At 36.1% G+C, this 22014-nt stretch overlaps 1 protein-coding gene across 1 annotated transcript in view; it reads right to left on the bottom strand.

The window, feature by feature from the left end:
* Window positions 1–18160, bottom strand: part of LOC131427873 (uncharacterized) — a 64244-nt gene extending 46084 nt beyond the window's left edge. The window contains exons 1-2 of the mRNA XM_058591433.1: window positions 17791–18160; window positions 13113–13466 (exon numbers count right to left, since the gene is read on the bottom strand). Of these exons, the coding sequence (XP_058447416.1) occupies window positions 13113–13466; window positions 17791–17966 (530 nt within the window). The 5' untranslated portion in view covers window positions 17967–18160. The remainder of the gene's footprint in view (window positions 1–13112; window positions 13467–17790) is intronic.
* Window positions 18161–22014: the final 3854 nt, after the last annotated feature.

A 22014-nucleotide genomic window follows, 5' to 3' on the forward strand; every position in this document is an offset into this window, starting at 1 on the left:
CCAACCCCGCACATAGGTTCAGAAAGTTTTTCTGATCCGAAGAGGCGAATGACCTTAAGGTTAAAACCTCTATAATCGAAACAAAAAAAAAAAAAAAACCATCCTATCTCCGGAACCAAAAGTCACAGCCATTTGATCTTCGAACTTGATCAATGGCCTGATAGTAGCTTTCAAACGAGCCTAAGTTTGTTAAAATCGGTTCAGCCATCTCTGAGAAAATTGAGCGGTAAAAATATCTTCGAAAAGTGCACACACATACACACAGAGACATTTTCCGATCTCGTCGATCTGAGTGGAATGGTATATAACACTATGGGAATCAAAGAGTCAAAGAGTCAAAGAGTCAAAGAGTCAAAGAGTCAAAGAGTCAAAGAGTCAAAGAGTCAAAGAGTCAAAGAGTCAAAGAGTCAAAGAGTCAAAGAGTCAAAGAGTCAAAGAGTCAAAGAGTCAAAGAGTCAAAGAATCAAAGAATCAAAGAGTCAAAGAATCAAAGAGTCAAAGAATCAAAGAGTCAAAGAGTCAAAGAGTCAAAGAGTCAAAGAGTCAAAGAGTATAAGCTTTTTTGAGTCCCAGAAAGTCGATTTTTTCAAAAAAAAAATATTTTTGAGATAACACTAATAAATCTCGACGTTTCATGCAATTTTAAGATTTTTAGCATCAAAAAAAATTTTCGATTTTGGAAATCTCACGTACTCCCCCCCCCCCTCTATGTAAATTTTTCAAGATCGAAAATTTCCAAACCTTAACCGCTGGGTAGCACCTCTAACCTATGTCCGATTTAGCTCAAATTTTGCATGAGGACTTTTTTCGACGTGCTTAGACTTTTGAACAATAGCGCTTTACGAACTTAGAGGTGATCCCAAAAATAGTGGCATCCTTATATATATATATATATATATATATATATATATATATATATATATATATATATATATATATATATATATATATATATATATATATATATATATATATATATATATATATATATATATATATATATATATATATATATATATATATATATATATATATATATATATATATATATATATATATATATATATATATAAGAGCGGTAAAAATCAACGTGTTTCGTCGGTTACGTCACTTATACCATCATATCCCTGGAACCAAATGCCACAACCATTTGATATTCGAACATGCTTAATTGCCCAACAGTAGCTTTCAAATGAGTCTAAGCTTGTTAAAATCGGTTAAGCCATCTCCGAGAAACTTGCGTGGTGAAAAATCAACGCGTTTTGTCGATTACGTAACTTATACCATCATATCTTCGGAACCCAAAGTCGCAATCATTTGATAATCAAACTTGATCAATGCCCTAAAAATAGATTTCAAACGTCCTAGACTTGTTAAAATCGGTTCAGTAATCTCTGAGAAACTTGCGCGGTAAAAAACAACACGTTTTATCGGTTATGTCATTTATATCATCATATCTCCGGAACAAAAAGTCACAGCCTTTTGATCTTCGAACTAGACTTGATCAATGGCCTGACAGTAGCTTTCAAACGAGCCTAAGTTTGTAAAATCGGTTCAGCCATCTCTGAAAAAAATTGAGCGGTAAAAAAACAACACGTTTTGTCAGTTACGTCACTTATACCATCATATCTCCGGAACCAAAAGTCACAGTCATTTGATCTTCGAACTTGATCAATGGCCTAACAATAGCTTTCAAACGGGCCGCCTAGACTTGTTAAAATCGGTTCAGTCATCTCCTAGAAACTTGCGCGGTTAAAAACAACACTTTTTGTCGGTTACGTCATTTATACCATCCTATCTGGGGACGGGTATAGTGTGATGGGTAAGTCCATGCCTTTCACGCAGCCCGCCTGGGTTCGATTCCCAACCCCGCACATAGGTTCAGAAAGTTTTTCTGATCCGAAGAGGCGAATGACCTTAAGGTTAAAACCTCTATAATCGAAACAAAAAAAAAAAAAAAAACCATCCTATCTCCGGAACCAAAAGTCACAGCCATTTGATCTTCGAACTTGATCAATGGCCTGATAGTAGCTTTCAAACGAGCCTAAGTTTGTTAAAATCGGTTCAGCCATCTCTGAGAAAATTGAGCGGTAAAAATATCTTCGAAAAGTGCACACACATACACACAGAGACATTTTCCGATCTCGTCGATCTGAGTGGAATGGTATATAACACTATGGGTCTCCGAGGCTCCGTTCAAAAGTCGGTCTCTCCAGCAATTCTAATACATTTCTATAGAGAAAGGCAAAACCCTGATCACCTACGAAATTCAACTGGTACTATGCCAATACTGCCAATAACTCATTCCCTATGGTATTCCTTGAATGAAAATTGACAAATTGCTTTGTACCCGATCCGAAAAAAACGACGCCGCCAATAACAACAGCGTGAATAAATCAGCTGACCAATCCGCAATTGATGAACCAATCACTCCTCAACATAAGCGAGCGTTTAGAGGCATACTTCCTTAAAAACTTTGAGTACAAATATAACAAGAACCGAACGTTTCGAATGATTATCGCCGGGAAACAACTGCAAATGTTTTAAATCAAGTAAATAGTAACATGTTGCGACCAACTTGACGATGAATATATGTGGTGCAAAGATGATTTTTCCACATATAATAAAGAAAACAGACAATTGATGTACAGGACAGTTGCAAAGTTAGCGTTGTGATCTTGCTGGAAATATCTCGATTCTTATTATTGAGAATTTCGGATCTTTGATAAACAAAAATTGGGGGGTAAGACGATGCCTTTCGTGCAGCCCAACTGAGTTCGATTCCCAACCCCGCACATTGGGTTAGAATGACTCTAAGGTTAAAACCTCTATAATCGAAACAAAAAACATTAATCCGGTTTGGAAACACATTCAACTTAAGGAGTGTATCGAGAAGTAGTAAGCAACATTTATTATTGAATAAAAAAGCGAAAAAAAAACATATTTTGACATCAGTTTTCGATATATTGTAGAAAAATTACATTTTTGTGCATTTCACTGAAGAAAATCCTAGTTTCTGTGAAACGCTCGTACTTTAGACTTGACATTCTTCATTAAATTCTGCACAGTTACTTTTGTGACTTTCCTGGTGGCAGCTGTCCAGTTTTTTTTAACTACTGCATGTTTTGGGACACTGTACCTTCCTTTCGAAAGTGCCGCTTGACCATTGCCCAATACCTTTCAATTGACCGAAGATCCGGGCAGTTCGGTGGGTTGATGTCCTTTTCCACGAATTGTACATTATTTTTTGACAACCACTGTAGAACGGAGTTAGCGTAGTGGGCTGAAGCCAAATCAGGCCAGAAGAGAGAAGGAGCCTTATGCTTTCTGTACAGTGGCAGCATTCTCTTCTTCAAACATTCTTTCTCGTACACCTTGGCGTTAATTGTGCCCTTCGTGAAGAAAATGGACGACCGCAAACCACAGGTACAAATTGCTTGCCAGACCAACACCTTCTGCCCAAACTTTTCCATCGCCACCGTGGTGTCAGCGTCGTCCAGTTCCTGGTACTCTGATTTCGTATAATATTGCGGTCCGGGCAGCGCTCGAGAGTCTTCCTTGGCTTAGTTTTCTTCGTCGATCAGGATGTATCCGTTTTTAATTCTGTAGAATCCGGTAGAATACAGTTTTCGCGCTCTTGTTTTGGCCTGAACTTGCTGTACCAGGGACTTTTTCGGCACCTTATGGTTCTTGTACGTTTTCAGGGAGTTCCGAACTTTGATAAGTTTGATCAACCCGATGCTGGTGTTGAACTGCTTGGCCAAATCCCGCGTCGACGCCGATGGGTTTTTCCTAATGTACTCAACCACTTTTAAGTCCCGGCCGGGCTGGCTGGGACCCGTTTTCCTACCGGATCGGGGCAAATCCTTCATGGAGAGGGTCTTACCGAACTTCTCGATAATATTTTTAACACTGGTGTGGTGCACTTTCACCCGTTTTTCAATTTCGTTGTACGTGACATCACTTTCTGAGCACCAAGTGTGCAGAATTTTCTTTCGCGTTTCCGGATCAATTCTACTCATCATTGAAACGATAAACCGTACCGAAACCAATCGATTGCGCAGCTGTTATTGACATATAAACAAACATGTCACCGCAAAACACGCTGCAAAAAATTAAGCCATTTCAGAGTAAAAACTGTTTCAATGTTACTAACTACTTATCGATACACTCCTTACTTGTAAAATGGTAACACATTGGCAAAAAGTTCCGAGCCTAACACATAGATGGCGTTAGTTTTATTGCAGTCACCTTTTTCCAGTTAATACTAGCCTTCAAATAACTAACTGTTAAACCTTCATAATATTCTATTCATTAGTTTGTGAGTTATTGTGCTAAGAGTGATACTACTATTGTTGTTTTCAGAACAATGAATCAAAAATAATTTCATGTTTTAATTTTACATTGCTTCTTGATGGGAAAAAATACTATGACTTCAAACGTGGTCGTTTTGAAGGATCAAAAAGTGAAGTTTCGTGAGTTGGCTGACATCGTAGAGATATCAAAAGAACGTGTTGCATAAGCATTTGGCTATGAGAAAGCTCTGTTCAAAGTGGGTGCCGCGTTTACTCACTGTTGAACAAAAACGAGAACGTGTTGACCAAAAACGAGCAGTGTTTGGTCATGTTTAAACGTAACAAACCGAAATGTTTTCATCGATATGGATCGACAATGGATGAAACATGGATTCATCACTTCACTTCGGAAGCGAAACGATCGTCATCTGAGTGGACAACAACTGCCGAATCTCGTCCAAAGCGCCCAAAAACACAACAATCCACCTGAAAAAATTGCAAACAACCTGAAAAAATTGCTCGCCAGTAAGAAGGTTCGCATGAATTAAGAGATTATCGCTGCAATTGAGGCCTGTTTTGAGGCAGAAGATAAATCGTTCTACAAAAGTGGTATTGAAATGTTAGAGCGGCGTTGGAATGATTGCGTTGCTCTTGATGAATAAAATTATTTTGAACCAAAAAAATCGTATTCTCCTTGTTGGGCTCGGTTAGCACATCTGTTAAGCAATTTTTTAGCATAAGCTCTTGTACAAGAAAAGATTTGAATTCATAATATTCAAAATAAGGCACATGGATTTCAAATTAATTTTAGTTATCACTTCCATAAGAATACTTGAAACACAACCGCTTCACGATCATAACCCTCAACTTGTCTTGAAAATACGTCTTTTTCCTTCTACTTTTGCTGTTTCCAAATTTAAAAATGAACTCATTTACGCATTCATTAATCAAAAACAAACGATCCACCGATAGATTACCTGTACTAGGATTTAGCTTTTTCTACTCTATCCATCTCTCTCTATCTCCCTTTAGATTACTTAATTTCACATGCTACCAAATCGACTGCTCTTGCGAAGCGAATCGCATGGAGTTGACCCATGCCAGGGGCTAAACCGAAACCGTCCTTTTCCCTTTCCTGCCCGAACCGCCGCATATGAATCGACAATCAATTTTCAGCACCAACAAACTAACCTGACTACATCTCGAACTGACAGACGCCTTTTGATCCTCACTTCATCTTCCAAACTCTCCACATTCGGTGGTGGATAATTTCGAGCGCGTTTTAATACCTGGGTGCGAGAAAAAAATCGTTTACCGTCGAACCAAGTGCGCAGATTGGAATTTAACGGTTCCCTACTCGCTGACCGCGGTCATACAGTGTGAACGATTCGTGGAGTCCCGCGCTGGAGCTGTCTCCAGTTCAGTTTTGAACAGTTATTACTCACTATCGGCCGCTGGGCAAAATGTGTTGACCACGCGGAACCGAAGAATCGCTCGCTGTCCTGCCCTGATCGGTGGAATCTGATGATTTTTTGTTTACTTTTGCATACTTTTGTACGGCGAGAAGCTGTCCTGCCGGGCCGCCCCAACAACTAGCGTTGAGCAAAAATAAACGGGTTCAATTATTTATGATTAGACGCGTGAAGATTGGGCTTTTGAGAGAAGTCTCAATGGACCCACTGCGATAATCGATTTCGAAGATAAGCGTGATATTACGCGGTGGGTACGAAGTGTGGTGATGCGCGTAAGACGGCATTGATTTACGGTGAGAAAGTTTCCTCAGATTTTTTTTTACTGTATGATCGGTTATTGGCCTCCGTGGTGCTAGATTAGAGAGTTATAGCCGAGCCTCCATCATTGAAACGTTTTTGATCATATGTACACTACTAACTAAACGATAAAACTTACGCATTTACCATAAAACAGTGTCATATACCATTCGACTAAATTCGTCGAGTACGCAAAATGTGTGTGTGTGTGTGTGTGTGTGTATGTAACATTTTATTGCACTCACTTTTCTCGGAGATGGCTAAACCAATTTTCATGAACTTAGATTTAAATGAAAGGTCTTGCAAACCACACAAAGTTCATCAATTTTATCCGAATCTGACTTCCGGTTCCGGAATTACAGATTGATATGTCCAAAAAAAAATGAAAATATATGCACTTACTTTTTTCAGAGACGGCTTAACCAATTCTCTCTAACTTAGATTCAAATGAAAGGTACAATTTTCCTATAAAAAGTTCCTGAATTTTATTTTGGTCCGACTTCTGGTTCCGGAGTTACGGAGGTGATTAGTGAAAAAAATCTTATTTAAAATTACTTTTTCACTTTTCTCAGTGATGGCGTGACCAATTTCAACAAACTTAGATTCAAATGAAAGGTATCATAGTCCGTATCCGACTTCCGGCTCCGGAATTATATGGTGAAGTGTGTTAAAAATTGGATACCGTCACTTGCCTCGAAACTATTCCAATCGGTAGCCATTGTCAATAGACAACTAAACAACCCGATTCCGGCTATGTTGGTTCTCGTTTTTTGATTCCGGAAGGAAAATAAAATAATAAGAAGTAAAACAATTTTTTAACTTGTCTCAAAATTATTCCAATCGGCAGTCCAAATTAAGATTTCCTTGTTCTTGGGGTTTTGATGAACGACCGAAGATTGTAGCCATAGACCTCGAAATCCCAATCACTTTGCTCGAACCAACTTCGATTATACCGGTTCCCAGATTCCAGTTTCGGAAGTACCTCTTTTCGTTTCCTCAGAGATAGCCTAACCTACCTGAGTACTTTTTCACTCTATAGGTTATACTAGTTTTGTTTTTCAAGAATCAAAAATAATGATCAAGTTTCAAACTTTAATCAATTGTTCTTCATGATAGTATTTATCATTCACTAGAAAAAAGTTCCAGGTAAAATGCTATGAAATGCACATTTGTGGTTTTAAAAATATTTAATATTTCGGTATGTAAACAAACGCGACGGTAACCACAAGCGGTGATGTTGTGTTTCGGTGTTGGAAAGGCCACCCCAGGTTTTTCGTATAAATTTCATTATTTCTTTCTGCGTACTCAAAAAAGTTCTCTATTGGATTTCAGTAACTATGGCGATGGACCTTTTTTCTTCCATCGGAATAGGTAAAGTTATTTATTATTTACACCGAACTATACAGAAAGAAATAAGGAAATTTACACGACATGTAAATCAATATGTTAGTAACATGGAATGGATCTGAGTTGAATCCAAAGGTTTATTAAAAACTATCATCGAAGCAAAACTAACTTGGAATGCTTTGATTTTTCAATAAATAAGACTGTATCTTTCAATTAACGCTTATTTTTGCATTTAAACTTTATTGAAATGGACAGAATTGTATAGCAACTTTATGTTTAATTATCTGCTCTCTGCATGAAAGTGGATGTAAATTCTCAAAATATTTTAATCTGTGTATGTCAGTCTAGAATCGATCGATAAATGAAAAAAATTTCTTCCAGAGCGAATCGTCAGCTTATCTTCAAGTCGAGCTCCAAAATGTGATACTCAAATTAGGCCGAGTTTCATATACCATTCGACTCAGTTTGTCGGTTCCCTATTGCATCTCATTTGTATGGACTTCACCTCAAAAATCTGATTTAGCCACTAATATCACTATGATTATTTCATATTTCTGCTTAATTCGCCTTGCTTCACATTGAAAATCGATTCACATTAGTTGGAAATTAAACTTTTAATAAAAAAAACAGCGGAAAACACTTCTGAAATGTTCACTACTCTGTTCCTAATTTCATCTCAATCAAAACAAAATATTTAACTCTTACACTCTCAGCTTCAAAATGTCACAATTATTCTTGAAAGAGCCAAATAAAAAACTGTGAGACAACAGACAACAAACTTAGAATCTGTTTGGAATCAATTCGACTTTCAAATATAATTGGGTCGTTTTCGTTTCCTTTCGTTTTACATTTAAAATTTTACTGTGAGGTTAATCTGGATTGGTCCTTTAAAAAATACAAAAAATATCGGATGCACAACCTATGAAACACACACACACTTAACAGCGTTATGTTGACATAATCGGAATGAAGTCAGTTCTACTAGACGAAAATATGTAAAAAATATGTAAAAAAATTAGAAAAGTGCACTCGATTTTCTCAAAGACCACTCAATCAATTTTCACAAGCTTAGATTGAAATGAAAGGTCATATCTGTAAAAAATGTTCAAAACGACGAATGTCACAATGAGGGATTCTCTTTGTTTACTTTCTCTTTCGATACAGAAATAATCTCATAGAATCCTATTGAATTTCATTCGGGCACGACTTCCGGTTCCGGAATAACAGGTCGATAAGAATAATAATACTTTCAACTAACCGAATTCCGGAAGTAACGTAAAAAGTGACTGTGTACTCCAAACCGGAAATCAATCCAATAGATCGATTTAGACAAATTTAGGTTTGAAAGAAAAGTTCAAGTTCAAAATTGTTCCAATTTGTAGGTTAACAGTTCGGCTGAAAAGTTCGTATCGTTTAATAGAAACACACATTTTTTTGCCAAAATTCGTTTTTATTATTCAACATAATTGCCATCAGAGGCGATACAGCGATTATAGCGATCTTCCAACTTTTTGATACCATTTTTGTAGTACGATTTGTCCTTTGCCTCAAAATAGGCCTCAGTTTCAGCGATTACATCTTCATTGCTTCTAAATTTTTTACCAGCGAGCATTCTCTTGAGGTCTGAGAACAGAAAAAAGTCACTGGGGGCCAAATCTGAGAATCAGTTTTCATCAACTTGTGACACGGTGCATTGTCTTGATGAAACAAATTTTTTTTCTTCTTCAAATGAGGCCATTTTTTTTAAATTTCGTCCTTCAAACGCTCTTATAACGCTATATAATAGTCACTGTTGATGGTTTTTCCCTTTTCAAGGTAGTCGATGAAAATTATACCATGCGAATCCCAAAATACAGACGCCATAACCTTACCGGCCGATTGTTGAGTCTTTCCACGCTTTGGGTTCGGTTCATCGCGTGCAGTCCACTCAGCTGACTGTCGATTGGACTCCGGAGTGAAGTGATGGAGCCATGTTTCGTCCATTGTTATATATCGACGAAAAAAATCGGTTTTATTTCGATATAACAGCTCCAAACACTGCTCAGAATCATCAATTCGTTGTTGTTTTTTATCGATTGTGAGCTCACGCGGCACCCATTTTGCACAAAGCTTTCTCATATCCAAATATTCGTGAATAATATGTCCAACACGTTCCTTTGATATCTTTAGGGTGTCAGCTATCTCGGTCAACTTCACTTTACGGTCATTGAAAATCATTTTGTGGATTTTTTTCACGTTTTCATCGGTAACAGCCTCTTTTGGACGTCCACTGCGTTCATCGTCTTCGGTGCTCATATGACCAGTACGAAATTTTGCAAACCACTTACGAATTGTTGCTTCGCCCGGTGCAGAGTCTGGATAACACTCATCAAGCCATTTTTTGGTATCGGCGGCACTTTTTTTCATCAAAAAGTAGTGTTTCATCAACACACGAAATTCCTTTTTTCCCATTTTTTTCACAATAACAAAAGTAGCTTCACTCAAAATGCAATATCTCACAAACTAATAATCAGACAGCTGTCTGATACACGTATCTTTTGAAGGTTGGTACTAACTGAAAATGGTATGGATTTTATTCTAGTGGCGCCCTCTCATAGAAACGATACGAACGTTTCAGCCGATCTGTTATGTTAGTTTCTGGCTAAATACCAAGTTTCGATTTTAGCTATACCAGTTCCCAGCTTCCGGTTCCGGGAGTCCCGGAAATAGTGGTCGAAAACTCAAAAATTTGATCTCTTCATCTTCTCATAGTCGGGTGAATAGATTTTCACAAATTTAGATTCAAAGTAAAAGTTTTACAATTTTATAGACCGCTATTTATTTTTGTTCGTAACTGACTTCCAGAACCGGAACAACAGGGTGATGGGCGTTTAAAATTTTTTTTGGAGAGCGAAAATGCAAAGAAACAAAGAATTCCTATAAACTTGGCTCAAGATTGTTTATAAATTGGGAAGGTTATGCTAGTGTCTGCCCAAACAAACTTTATTGTTCTTATTCAAAATTAAAAAAAAAGTTTTTTGAAAAAATCCCTAAGTAATAGTTATGAATACAATAATTATATGACACAGGCATCATTTCAATACTAGGTAGATTCAAACAGGTTTTTTTAAAAGGTAATGAGTTTCAGACAACATTGAAAATTTAATAAAATTAGTTAGTTTGTATAATTTTGAACCATAATTCTAGATTCCTATGGTCAGGGTGGCAAGTGAATTGCTTTCAATTTCCCGATTTTATTGTGATGGAAACCATAAATCTAATTATTGACAATGTCCTGCCAGACAAAAAAAAACAATTCTCATCCAACAAAATGAAATTTAAAATCATTAGTACATATCAATTTTTTCTAATATACCCTTCACATCATCCCATTTCTAAAATGCGGTATGTCTATAATTTCAATGCGTTGATGAGCACATAAATCAAATTTCTGTTAGTTTTTCGTCTTCTAATAGAAACCCTTCTACAATTGATCGAGGAGAGTTGGCATCACTGGGAGTGCGATGCGGTGTCCTGGTGCTGCTCTCAAAAAAGTATGATTTCAATGTGTTGTTTGATAAGTATAGTTAAAAATTTGGTTGAAATAATTATTTTGAGTAATAGTGCAGGTGTGGCGAGTGTGTGTTTAGTAGTGAGAGTGCTATTTATTGAATAATGTTGATCCGCGAAACTAAAGATGCTCAAACGTGGGGGAACGGGTATAGTGTGATGGGTTAGTCGATGCCTTTCATGCAGCCCCCGCCTGGGTTCGATTGCCAACCACGCACATAGGGTCAGAAATAAAATCTACCCAGACAATGTCTAGATAATTTAATTTCGAAGTAATTGGTGCATAAAAAACATAGGTGTTGTCGCGATAAAAATAAAGTGAATGTTATTTTTGTGAAGGTAAGTTCTAAGGGTAAGTCGATTTCTATGCACGCGCAATTTTTTCTGCTCCAGTTACCTAGTAACGTAAAAAAAATGTGAGAGAAATAAAACAAACAAGCGGTAGCTTCACATGTTTGACTACATCACATAAATAACCAAAAATATCAAAACTTTCTGGCCACCCGGCCCATCGAGAGTCATTTTACACATATGCGAGAGAGCATGGTGAGAAATATATTACGCAAAGCGAGACACGTGGTCGATTCAAGCTTATACGCGAACTGCTGGCCTCAGCCCTTAAGGGAATCGTGACAACGACTACCTCGAATCTATTCATGGCCAGCAGTTCAAATAATTGTTCACCGTTTTTTTTTTGACATACTGAGACATTCCGGTTCCGATCGGATTTTCAGTTGAAGCATTTGAAACCATTAGCAATCGGTATTTGTGAGGCACTTTTGTCGGAGTAATTGATTATATCATATGTTAAGGATTTTTGCCCTTCTCTAAAAAACAAAGTCAGAATACTACATTCCAAAGCAGAACTTGATCTTCTTTTTAGACGGATTTCTCTATAAAAAGGTAATCAAATTGTTGGAAAACCGACCTTCGGATTGGTGCTCCGGAGACCCCTAGTGTTACACGGAAAAAATCCATTGCCGGTACCATGATTAAATAATCATGAAATCATGAAACGAGCCTTTTCATGAAATCTTATAACTTATCTCACATGAAAATTTCCTTTATATAAATCTTTTCCATCATCATAAATAATAGGCATGATTTCATGAGACGACATGTTTCATGATTACATAATTTTTTAATCATGGTACCGGGAACGGATTTTTATCCGTGTATATACCATTCGACTCAACTCGACGATATAGAAAAATGTTTGAGTAACACCTGGAAACTCCGACCAAATGCCGGTTTTTTAAGTAATTATATCACCTTTCTATGGAGAAAGGAAAAAAATGTTTTATTGAGACTGTGTAAATAACAAGAGTAAGGTATTACTACACCAAAAGGTGAATTGAGATTATATTTTTTCGTAACAGTGAAAGGAACAATTATACGAATTTTTAAGAACAGAATTAAGAAATACAAGGAAATTAGATATACTATAAAGTGAGACTAAGCCACAAAAAAGCATATCTGCTAGGTATGTTTTTTTTTGTGCACAATATCGGGTAGATTCAGGCGACTGCAATTGATAATATTCTAAATTCTAATAGCACCGTAAATTTGATTATGATTCTGTTTCCGGTTTTCTTTTTCCAATCAAATTACATCAAGCATGTATTCTCTTGTGACTAGCATCATTATCACATACTTTTTCGCTTAATCGAACATCACATCAAATTATATAGGCGACAGGGAGTCTAACCATGAATGTCTGAGTGGATTAGAATTCAATAATTAGAATGGAAAATTTGTTTGTTTAGGATTCATCCATGAGCAACTTGAACAGTTTGAAAGGGGACAAGGTTTTGAGTCCTCATTTATTTAGTCCAACATTCGAAACAACCTAAGCAGAATGGTTGAAACAACCTTTAGTTCAACATTAAAACGCCATACCAATACCAACGCATATACGGCAAAAATCAATCGCAATCACACTATCATATCCTTCACAGATTCACCTAATCATATTAGGATATACATTCAATTTCGAAAGGTACATAACAGGAGCGTTTTTGAGCGAACTTTTCTTTATAAACGGTTTGAATAGTAGCAAAATAAATATAGTAATTAACAAGATGCTGGAAACCACCCTCACGTTGTTACTAAACCATCCACCAAACTTTTCTAAAGGTACTTCATTACATACCTAATCGATGCCAGTTTGTACTGCATCAGATACTTGCTGAGGAATGCGTTGTCTGGATCGGCGGCAAGATCGGCGCCGTCGTCGTCCTCTCCGGATGAACCGCTTGGCATTTCCAGCTGGTTGTAGTACCGATCGACGGCCTTCTTGACCTCCTCATCCGATTCATCCATTCGCTGCACTTCCATGACTGTGATGGTCGGCTGAGGGGGGCCGTTACCCGGGCCATTGTCACGAACATCAGTACCATCACCCCCAACTCCAGTACCACCACCGCCAACGCCGCCGCCACCATCGTTACTGAGTGCCGCATTCTCATCGTGAATATTATCGTCAGCCAGGAAGGCCACGCTGCTACTGTAGAAGGAATAAAAAATGAACAGAAGTAAGTAGATGCTAATCAGTTTCAGATCTGTTGGAGAATGATAACAGCGTTGGGAAGGGAGTAATGCTCTAGTTTGAAATTGTATAGAATTTCAATTGGACTGCTGTCAGTAAAGTATTCGAAGGTTATGGGTCAGACAGAGAACTAATCGATGCCGGCTAAAACAAATATACTGAGTTGTCAAGAAAACGATTCCAATCAACAGCCTTTATGTGAGAAACAAGCATAAAAGCCGAGATAAATGATGTCATTTGGTTTGATAAAAGGTGCAATTGAAAAAAAGACAAGATGATGTTTTTCGAGTCTCATTATTCTATACTTGGTACTAATAAATTGACATCATTTCATAAAAATCCTCTTTCGATTTATTGATAAACACACTCAATCTAAACCTAACCTAATATAGTTACACTTTACTTTAAACGCGCTGTGCGTGTGATCTTTTCCAGCCTAAAATGTTACTAATAATATATTTAAAATATATGATCAATGAAATATGGCAACCTATATTATCCAGTAATCTCACATTCCATTCGAGCAATCATTGTTAAAAATCCCATTTATTTTTAGATGCAACTCAACTTGTCAATATTGATCGATGTTTGCAATTGTAATAGCTATAAAAATACTTCCGTAAATATAGAAAGTAGTGATCAGAAATTCTAAAATGAAGCTCGCTTCTAGTCCTCATATTAAATAGAATGAAGAAGGCATGTGAACGGAAAACTATTGTTTGGAAGAATCACAGAATGCATCGCAGTGGATCTTATGATCGGAGTTGCATTGGACGATATTAAGGTCAATTCTCGGTTGATTTTTCATTAGGGTGTATAAGCAAGTGACAGTTTCTCTTTAATCACTCTCTCTTTCGATTATTGTGATGTGATTAAAAAGATTTTCTTTGATATCACTATTCTGTTTGAAAGTCGAAAGTTTCGGGTATCATTCATGCAAAGAGTTGAGCAATAAGCGTGGAAACCGCTTGGTAATTGATAGAAGAGAAAGTAAACAAAGAGAAACTGTCACTTGCTTATAGGCCCTTATGAGAAATGAACCGAGAATTAGAGACAATTCGACATACCTGAGTCGAATTGCTAATACATGATTCCGGAGATACAGGAAGGTTCTAACGAGAATTGTTGTTGAATTTAGAAACGTATGTTTAGATGGACTTTGAGCGACTTTCCGGGCAAGAATTTCCAAGACCGATTTTCGGAGGACGTGATTTTTGACAGGGTTGTGGAACCACCGATAAAATCCTGTTTAAATTCTAAAACATCGAAGTGAAACACTTCATAATTGTTTAGAAAGCGAAAAGAGCATTTATTTACAGGTGTCTCGATTTCGAGAATTTATTTTAGAGGTTCGATTTCAGCAATTTTAGTAATCTTCATCCGATGGTTCTGAAAATGATTATTTTTTGTCCTGAGACGCTTGGCTGGTGGTGGCTGTGTCGTTCAATTACAGTTGGCTAGTTCATATTACACAGAAAGTAACACAAATAGAGTAAAATTATATGAAATTTCTTGAATTCAAGGTATCCAATGATGGTTGATAGTTGTGATACAAATCTAGCGTGAAATACGGATGCTTTGATGAGTTAAACCGAACTTTCTTCCCCGAAAGAAGGGAAAATCTAACATTGACAGCAAATGGAGAAAAACATAGCTGAATGTTTCGACTTTAGTTTTAATTCCTATTTAAAAATTATCGTTTATTCTCACATCAACTTTAAATAAATCGATGAACTGTTGGTTTATCTTTGAAAGTTATGCAATTTTGTCCACTTTTCCTCTATATCCACTGAATAAATCAACATAGAAAGAAAAAGTTCCGCCCTTTTTCGATTTGTTTACTTCTGTGTTCCTTGTGTAATTTTTCGTGAAATTGACTGTTTCATTACCTTTCGTTTCAAATTTAAAATTTTACTCTGCAGGAGAACTTGAAAAAAAAAACAAAAAAAGAATTGTTATTATTTAGGCATTAGCCCTTCTTGAAACAAAATGTAGAACCAGAGATGCCATTCATACAGATTTATCTGTATTGTATAGATTTTTGCGTTCGTTGATCAGATTACAGATTTTCGAAATTTAATACAGATTTGTAAAAGTTCATAAAAAGTTAGAAGTAAAACGTTAGACTTTTCTCTCTGAGTATCTATTAGTATTTGATTACAGTACTTCTTTAAAAGTTTATTAATCAACGAACAAATCACATGTTAAAATGGAAATCTTTTGTGCAAATGTTTGATGATGAACACTGATAAACATTTATATTAAAATTTAAAACCAATTTGAATTTGATTTGAATTTGAATCATTTTATTAGTGAAAACAGATACGGCAGATACATATTTTCTATGAAAATATCTGGCATCTCTGTGCACAGCCGATGAAACACACACATTTAACAGTGTTATGGTGACGTATAGCGGAAAGAAACCAGTGCTACTAGATTTGCACAATGGTTATTTGATTAGTATTTAACACGCTCTATTTGGTAATATTAGAATCCGAAACAGTTTTATTTATATATAAATATCAATGATATAATTAAACTAATGTCACGGATACCAAAAAATGCTTGTTGATGATAATTTAAAGAAAAAATATTTTTTTTCATTTAACATTATGAGAAAACTTGACAACCTTGCGATATGCAATGAGATGAAAACAAAGTGCACTCAAGACAATTAAGTGCAAATTTTCATCTCATATTTTTCATTGCTTTTATTGCTTATCAGGTAATTTCAGAAGTCTTTAATCGTTGAATAAACAAGTGGAAAGTGAACATTACTAACTATAAAGTCATCCAACATTGAATAGTGGTGTAGTTATGTGAAATAGTGATCATGTTTTGAGACGAATCGATTAGTAAATATTCAGAAACATGATGAATTGTAAAACTTCAGACGAAAGTGGTTCCTAAATGAAAACGTGAGGTTATTTTAAGTGAAAAAAGCGATCGTTGAAGGTTTTATAGCTATTTTTTTCAATTGGAAAGTGTGGCAAAACCTAGAATAAATGTTTTAAAACGTTCCACAGTTTTGTTCAGGTACGTTTGAAGATGATTAATGTTCAAAGTTATGATGTGATGTAATAAGATGGAAATTGGAGCTGAGATGAAATAGGGAGCCCTTACCCTATAATATATTTCATATTTATTTAGGAATACTGGAGCTTTCACAACACTGATCACTGAGCACTTTAAGAGATCCACCGGGAGTGTGGATTTACCGAACAAGTAATTCATTTGCCCATCGGAGTTCTTACGTAGTTGAAGGAATAAAGACACTTAACATGCAGGAGGAAGTAAACAATTAACCATTTCCTCTGTAAATTGCAACGTCTTGATCATATCATTAGTCCCACGACAAAAGCGCCTAACTGCAAATGACAGATTCTCATTGTTTACTACTCCGTCAAAATTAAAATCGAAAGTAAACAAAGAGAGGCTCTCATTTTCAGTTGGGCCCTTTTTGTCGTGGGACCATTTGTCAACACTCATTTTAATTAAAGATTCTGTATAACTCGGCACTCACTGAGAAATAATCATAACCGTATTCGAAAAAAAAGGTTTCTCTATTGTCTGCGGCTACAGTAACGGTATCTACATTCATCTCAGTTCCATTGGTCATCTCATATACGAAAACCATTAGTTAGAGTGAGATTTGATGTCTCTGTTCGATAGATTAACTTCAAGAGTAAGATGAAATTAGGAGCATTCGCTTCGAGTTTTCCCGTCGCTATAATAGCAGTATTGTTACAATTTTCGAACTATTTTTCTGCGGTATTGTTTCTTAGAGCAGAAGCAATGATATTGCATTTGATTTTATCACAATTCGTTGATTGAAAATCAAGTAATCGGCGAAATAACACACCGAATCTACTAATGAGATGACTATAGGGACAATAGCTCTATAATTGAATTTCTTCTTCGTAGAGTATTTATTGGCCGTTATCAGGAAAGAAACACGTGATATATTCCTGGATGACCAAAGAGATTAGAAAGTTGTATCGCAAACGGCATTGGATCCGGACAAAAATAAGGTATTTTACAAATACACTGTTAGCCTTGGTTGACCTGAGTCGAATGGTATGACACTCGATTCTACAAACCACTTCAAACCAGTCGGCTTTTGGTTTGTTTGCATAACCTTTCTATATGATACATGCAAACGCAGAACCTAACCTCGTGTAATAAGTCTATAATAGTAGGTAAAAACCGTGAACATTTTTCAGCCATATGTAACATGTAGCGCCTTTGCTTCATGTTAGCAGTGCAACTGAAAACTCACCCAAACTCATCGGTTCCCTCCACGAGTATGTGTCCTGGCCAGTGGTCATCTATGGTGACTGAGATCGCTGAGCCTTGCAACTCGCCATGAATCGTCTGCTCCGCCAGCTCGATGGCTTTGTCTGCCACAGAAACTGAAAAGTCCTGCACAGACACACTACAATCGACTGGATTCATTCACGCAAGTTTGTCACCATATACACTTAACCTGAGCACAAAACAACAATCGAACGATTGTTTACTGTTTCAATTTTAATAAAAGGATTTACGTTCTAATTGAACTGATGAATAAAGGCACTTTGTTCTTCGGCGTACAATATAAGGAAGGAGCTAATAAAAGGAACTGTTCTTCGCGGAATCACCAGCAGAAAGAATAGTAATGGAGTCCGGAGCAGATCGCGTCCGCTGAGAAGACACAAGAAAAGGAACTGCATTTCACACGAGCCATTCCACGGGAGAACAAAAAGGACCGCACTATAACGGTTGACCGCTAGTCGCGCTCGCAAGAGCAGCTCATGGAACAAACACATGCTCCATTGTCTGTATCGTCGAGCGGTACACTTGGCTAGCGGGTTATTGTGTGAGTTTGTTCGGTTTTGTTTCCGCTTTTTGTTAGCTCAGCTGATGGGCGCTGTTTTGACTGCTGTCAAACAATGCGTTTCAGACGATGTTTCGGCGATGTTTTCGTTTGAAAACAAAATTAGGGTTGGTTACACGACAAAGGAAATTGCTTTTGAATGGTTTGAATTTGAAGAATAGATAGAACAGCCACTGTGGGGGCTCGGCTCGTCTGGACAGTTATATTGAAGGGTTGAATTAAAGATAACAATTGTTTTTGACTGAATAACCTTGGAATTGCATGAAAAAAACAGTTGAAACTGGTACGACGGTTGACTCTTGTGTCAAAATCTTGTGTTCGGTATAATTGAACTTCATATTGATATTACGCAAATAGATATTTCGTTACTCCTCATTTTTCATTTCAATTACTGAAATAAAGGTGTTAGTTAGTCGAAGCTACGTATGTGGCGTAAAATGACTACTGCGGCGGTGTTAAAACTCAAAACATTTAAGAAACTTTTAATTTCAATGACTTGTGAAAATGGCTCATTCGCTTTTACTCTTCGAAATATGCTTCCTTCCCTGAACGAGAAAGCATAATGTTTTAAGCCACATTGCTTTACACTCAGAAGCAATTTTTGATTTATTGCTGCAAAGTTTTTTCCGAGCTAAGCAGAACACTGCACGCAAAACACGTTCAGTATGAAACTGTAACCGATAAAAAATAGTCAAATAAATAAAGCAGCACTCCGACCCCAAAAACCACACATGAATCGTTTTTATTTATGGCATCTTCGCACATCTTTAGCTTCTTTTCCCTGTTTTTAGATCCTTTCGAGTTGGGCATAAAATTTACGACGATGGACAGAGTTTGTTGGTTTTTTATGGCTTTACTTTGGAAGAAAATATCTAAAGCATGCAGGGATTTTTGAAATATGATTCCAAAGCTGTTTGCAACTAGCAAATGCACAGAAAGAGTTTGCTAGGAGCTATCATAAAATCATAAATAAAATAAAACAAACTTGGACCCATCATAAAATTTTAAGTTTGACAGTGGCGACAGGCAGCCTGTCGAGTCGATTCGAGGTCATTTGTCGGGTTTTAATTGGTTATTGAGGTTTCACACGAACGTATTCTGAGTCAGGTACTTGAGAGTGCAAACATAAATGATGAATATTTCAAGTATCACACTAATGCTATTTCCAATGTATTTAGTCATTCATTATTGTTGGCGGTGTTGTTCATTAATTTGAAGGATCATTATTAACTGTTTCAAAAAAAAGTTTCAAAAATGTCTTCATATTTAACATGGTTGTTATCAGTACCTGTCTTCATCTAATCTATCGATTCGAATTTGTCTAATTTCGCCGTTTCATACGGAATTACTCCAATAAAAATTGCTCACGACAAAATCTGGACAGATTAAATTTGGAGTGAAAGAAATTTTCTGTTAATTCAATTTTAAGGTGAATTTTTTTTGTAGGCACATTCTTCAAATCGAACACTTTCTTCTTTTGACGCTTTTTTCAAATCGAATATTATTAAAAGTACAAAAACGATGTTTAGCTTTTTTGTTTCAATAGTCATCTAAATACTAGAGTCGGCATGATATTTTGCCGATTACTCCACATTCAATAAACGAATTGTGATTACTATCAAATTACTATCAAAGAACCTAAGTTATTCGCATTTCACTCCAAATTTATTACATTTATTAATTGAACTCAGTACTTTGTTTAGGTTAATCTAATAAAGTGCAAGCACTCTCTTAGTTTTTTTCACTCACATCTAGTCATCAAAATAATTTGGCATAACCGATAGAGTTGCCCAAATAATCAAACAGTGCGCAGAAAAGTTCAGGAAATGTTATTTTTGTTTTCTGGTATATGTCGAATTTATTCTACGTTTTCCTAAAATATTAATATCGAATAGTGTTGTTTTGAAGTCGATATTTTATGTGGGGGCATTTTTGCAGGACATGTTAAAATTTTAGTGTTGTTCTTTAGAGGAAAAAAAAAACAAACTGATTTTGTCAGTTGAGTCAACGGTGAGAGTTTGACATCTTTGAGGTTCCGTACGACATTTAAGCGCATCATCGCAGTCTCAAAATCGTAACAATGTACTTCTATTCCTTCATTCATCACCTTCAACGACGCATTATCCGGATGGTATGAGCCATTGCTTAATTTTCTGATCGGTGCCATTTTGTCTTTTGAAGATCACGTAGAAAAGCCTTCTAAACATTGATTACAATCTACATGCATAATTTAAAAATAACACCATGCTATTATTTTGGGAGCCATTTTCAACCAATCGCTGTATTCGAGGATCATCATTCAGAACCAATTTCATTATTTTTTGTCACTAACCATTGAATTCAACTGTCCACTGTCACGTCACTACACTATAACTAAGGTGCAATAATTACAATGCAAATACCAATTTCGAATTACTTTTTGTAGTCTTCATCTTATAAGCTTGTTGGTATGAATTAATGAATACTGCAAAAAGTAGTTAGAAATACGTATCCGTATTTAACCTTAGTGGAAGTGTAGTGTAGTTTAATTATGATAATCCAAGTAAAATTGATTCAAAATTCTACTAACATGCGAACGCAGGAAGGTGATTTATTAGGTAATGGCTAGGAGCTATCATAAAATCATAAATTGGTTGAAATTGACATAAGCAAGTACAAGTTGTTGAAATTAATATTATTGCAGGGTGGTAGAAAAAGTGTTATTAGTATCGTCGGTAACAATGTAGTTTGATATTGCATATATTGTTTTTCGGATCATCTTTTTAAAATTAAAAATTTCAATAGGATTTAAGTTCAATTTGTTTTTTAATCCTGTAAGTTGTGTTGAAAGTATACGAGTACATTTAACAATCACTGAATGATAAAAAGAGATAGGCTGAAATCACGAAGTGTTATATGGGCGAGAATATTGATTATGTTGATTGTACTTGAGAATAGCACCAAATCTTTGCATACTTCTGTTTGTTTGTATTTTCCTCAAAATGAATATGTTGGATACTTTAGTTAATAAAGCTGCTAAAATAAGTGTTTTAGAAAATTTTTATAAAACTGTTTCAACTAAACATTTTCTTTAAAACAAACATTAGATTAAAATTCAGAGCTATATTTTTGATTGCTATAACATTTGTCTAAATGTTTTCAAATGATAAATAATCGCATGTTATAAGGGGATACGCTTTTCAGAAAGAATAAATAACTCTACTGGCAACAGCGATTGCGAGGAATGTATTATTTATAACAGAAAGCAACCGGAATAAGAAAAGAAATATTATTCTGGAAAAAGAAGCCAGTTGTCTGGTCCTGTCCTAGGGTAAGAGTAATGATGTCTCCGAATGACATTTTAACGCATTGCGGTAGTGAAAATCACATATCATATATCACGTCTGAAAGTTGGAGATTCACTTTCCTGGATTTTTTAGAAATCTATGAATCATTGAAAAGCCTGTCCACATTACTATCCCTTCATTTGTCTGTAACATTCCGTATATTACTTTCGTTTGTCCATACAAGACTTTTCTATAACTTTACTCGATATTGAACACAGTTAATATACTGGATCTTTTCTGAACTGGCTCCATTTATATTCAACTGGGTGCAAAATTCGCCGTTAGCTCTGGAGTAGCTCAG

This window comes from Malaya genurostris, chromosome 2, assembly GCF_030247185.1.
Source record: "Malaya genurostris strain Urasoe2022 chromosome 2, Malgen_1.1, whole genome shotgun sequence".
Taxonomy (NCBI): Eukaryota; Metazoa; Arthropoda; class Insecta; order Diptera; family Culicidae; genus Malaya; species Malaya genurostris.